Genomic DNA, 2,500 nt, shown 5'->3' with positions numbered 1-2,500 from the left:
TAATTATCGCTGTTGTTGTTATTGTTGTTGTTCTTCTTATAATTTTTTACTATTATCCTCGTCATCATCATTATAATTATGATTATCATTGGTATTATATCATTATCAATATCATTGTTGCCATTTTCATTATTTTTATCATTATTACTACGATTATTGTTATTATTGTTATCATTATTATTATTATTATTATTATTATTATTATTATTATTATTATTATTATTATTATTATTATTATTATTATCATTATTATTATTATTATTATTATCATTATTATCATTATTATTATTATTACTATTATCATTATTATCATTATTATTATCATTATCATTATTATTATTATCATTATTATTAATGTTATTATTTTCGTTATTATCATTATCATTATCATTATTGTTATTACTATAATTTTAATTGTCATTATTCCTATTCTTTTATCATAACTACTAATACTGCTACAATAATTGCTACTATTGTCATTATTGTTATTGGTGTTATAATTATTGTTATTATTATCATTATGATTATCATCATAATGAACATTATAATCATACATCACGATATTGACGATATTGATACAAATAACAAAAATATATGAGACTTGCAGATTCCAACATTCCCAGTGCACGTAAACATCAATCTATATTTACAAACACCATACTATCTGGGGTCATGAAGCAATATGAAAATTTTGACGTCGAATTAAACTGAATTTTATCTCACCTACAGCACCTACAAATGATAATATCTCACATATCAATAAATTGGATTTTTTTTTTTTCATAAAGCGTTCTTATCCTATTGTTGTTAACACCATTACGCTATTCACTAAAACTAATATTCAGATCATTAAACAGGAAGCCTTGCCCCTCCCACCCCATGAAACAAACATAAAACAAACAAATAAACATTTCCTTCCCCCTCTCCCTTGCACCGCAAAGTAATAACGATGAAGACAAAAAATAGTAATGGTTATAATAATGATGAAGTTAATAATGGCAGTAGTAAAAGGTAATAATGATAGCAACAATAATAATAACAATGATGATAATAGTAACAACACCAACAATAATGATAATAACAGTAATAAAATAACAAAAAAGACTTCTTGCCTCCTCCCTCCCTCCCCCCCATAGAAGCATACACAACAAAATGCTAAATCAAAATACTCGAAACCCAATATTTAAACCCGTATGTACTGACCCCCCCCCCTCCTCCCCCCAGTGACGACGGTGGCGGCGCGCCTCGAGAACCTCCCTCCCCTCAACATCAAACCCCGACGGGTACTGAAGGGCCACCAGGGGAAGGTGCTGTGCTCCGACTGGTGCAACGACAAGCGCCATCTGGTGTCGTCTTCCCAGGTGAGGACCAGAGACGTGGGGCTTGTTTGTATGCTTGTTTGTCTCCCCTCTCTCTCTTTCTCTCTTTCTCCGTGTCCTTCTCTCTTTTCCCCTCTCTCTCTCTTTCTCTCTATACCCCTTTCTCTCTTTCACCCGTGACCTTCTCTCTTCTCCCCCCTTTCCTTCTTTCTCTCTATACCCCTTCCTCTCTTACTCCCATGTCCTTCTCTCTTAACCCCTCTCACTCTTTCTCTCTTTATCCCGTGTCCTTCTCTATTTTCCCCTCTCTTTCTTTCTCTCTTTATCCCGTGTCCTCTCTGTACCTCATTCTCTCTTTCTCTCTCTCTCCCGTGTCCTTCTCTCTTTCTCCCTTGTCCTTCTCTCTTCTCCCCACTCTCTCTTTCTCTCTCTATCGTGTCCTTCTCTCTTTCCCCCACTCTCTCTTTATTTCTTTCTCCCTTGTTCTTCTCTCTTTTCCCTACTCTTTCTTTCTCTCTCTATCGTGTCCTTCTTTCTGTACCCCATTCTCTCTTTCTCTTTTTCTCCCGTGTCCTTCTCTCTTTTCCCCTCTCTCTCTTTCTCTCTTTCTCCCGTGTCTTTCTCAGATCCCACACACACGTCACTCCCTCATTAGCTTGGGTCTCGAGGTCAACACAACAGCTGATGGCTAAGGTATTGACCCAACCTTATCACAGAACAATGTCTGTGTGTTCACGAAAGGAAGAGTCGGATGATTATCATTAAGCATTGTATTTCCCTCTAATTTTCCACTTAGATGTCATCTTGTGATTGGTGAAAGATCAGTCTGTGTATTTGTCAGTAAATAATAACATTTTTTTATTGGTTTATTTGATAGATTATATATATAAATAAGCATACATTGTTACTTTTTCACGCATGGACAATATATTTCTAAATCATACTTGTGGATTTGAATTATTGTACTGTTTTCTTGAGTCAAAAGTAGTCTAGTGTAAATAAACACAATAAACCCTGACCCTAGAAAGTTATGAAACCAGCACAAGTAGGTTCTGATTTAGACTCCTGACGGACGGAATTCCTGCAATATTTCTTTTACGTCAAAAGCAAGCGATAACGATCTCAAAATCTCAAATTACAGAGTGTTTGTATAGGAACTACAGTATATTTAATGATAGCTC

At 34.7% G+C, this 2,500-nt stretch overlaps 1 protein-coding gene across 3 annotated transcripts in view; it reads left to right on the top strand.

Annotated features, from left to right (window-relative positions):
- Positions 1–2,500, top strand: part of Gbeta5 (guanine nucleotide-binding protein subunit beta-5) — a 19,090-nt gene that overhangs the window by 7,441 nt on the left and 9,149 nt on the right. For all 3 annotated transcript variants that reach the window (XM_027351856.2, XM_027351858.2, XM_027351857.2), the window contains exon 3: positions 1,225–1,361. In XM_027351856.2, coding sequence (XP_027207657.1) covers positions 1,225–1,361 — 137 coding nt within the window. The remainder of the gene's footprint in view (positions 1–1,224; positions 1,362–2,500) is intronic.

This window comes from Penaeus vannamei, chromosome 13 (assembly GCF_042767895.1).
Source record: "Penaeus vannamei isolate JL-2024 chromosome 13, ASM4276789v1, whole genome shotgun sequence".
NCBI classification, from domain to species: Eukaryota; Metazoa; Arthropoda; class Malacostraca; order Decapoda; family Penaeidae; genus Penaeus; species Penaeus vannamei.
Note: the sequence above shows the minus strand (reverse complement) of the source record. Positions and strands in the feature narration are given on the sequence as shown.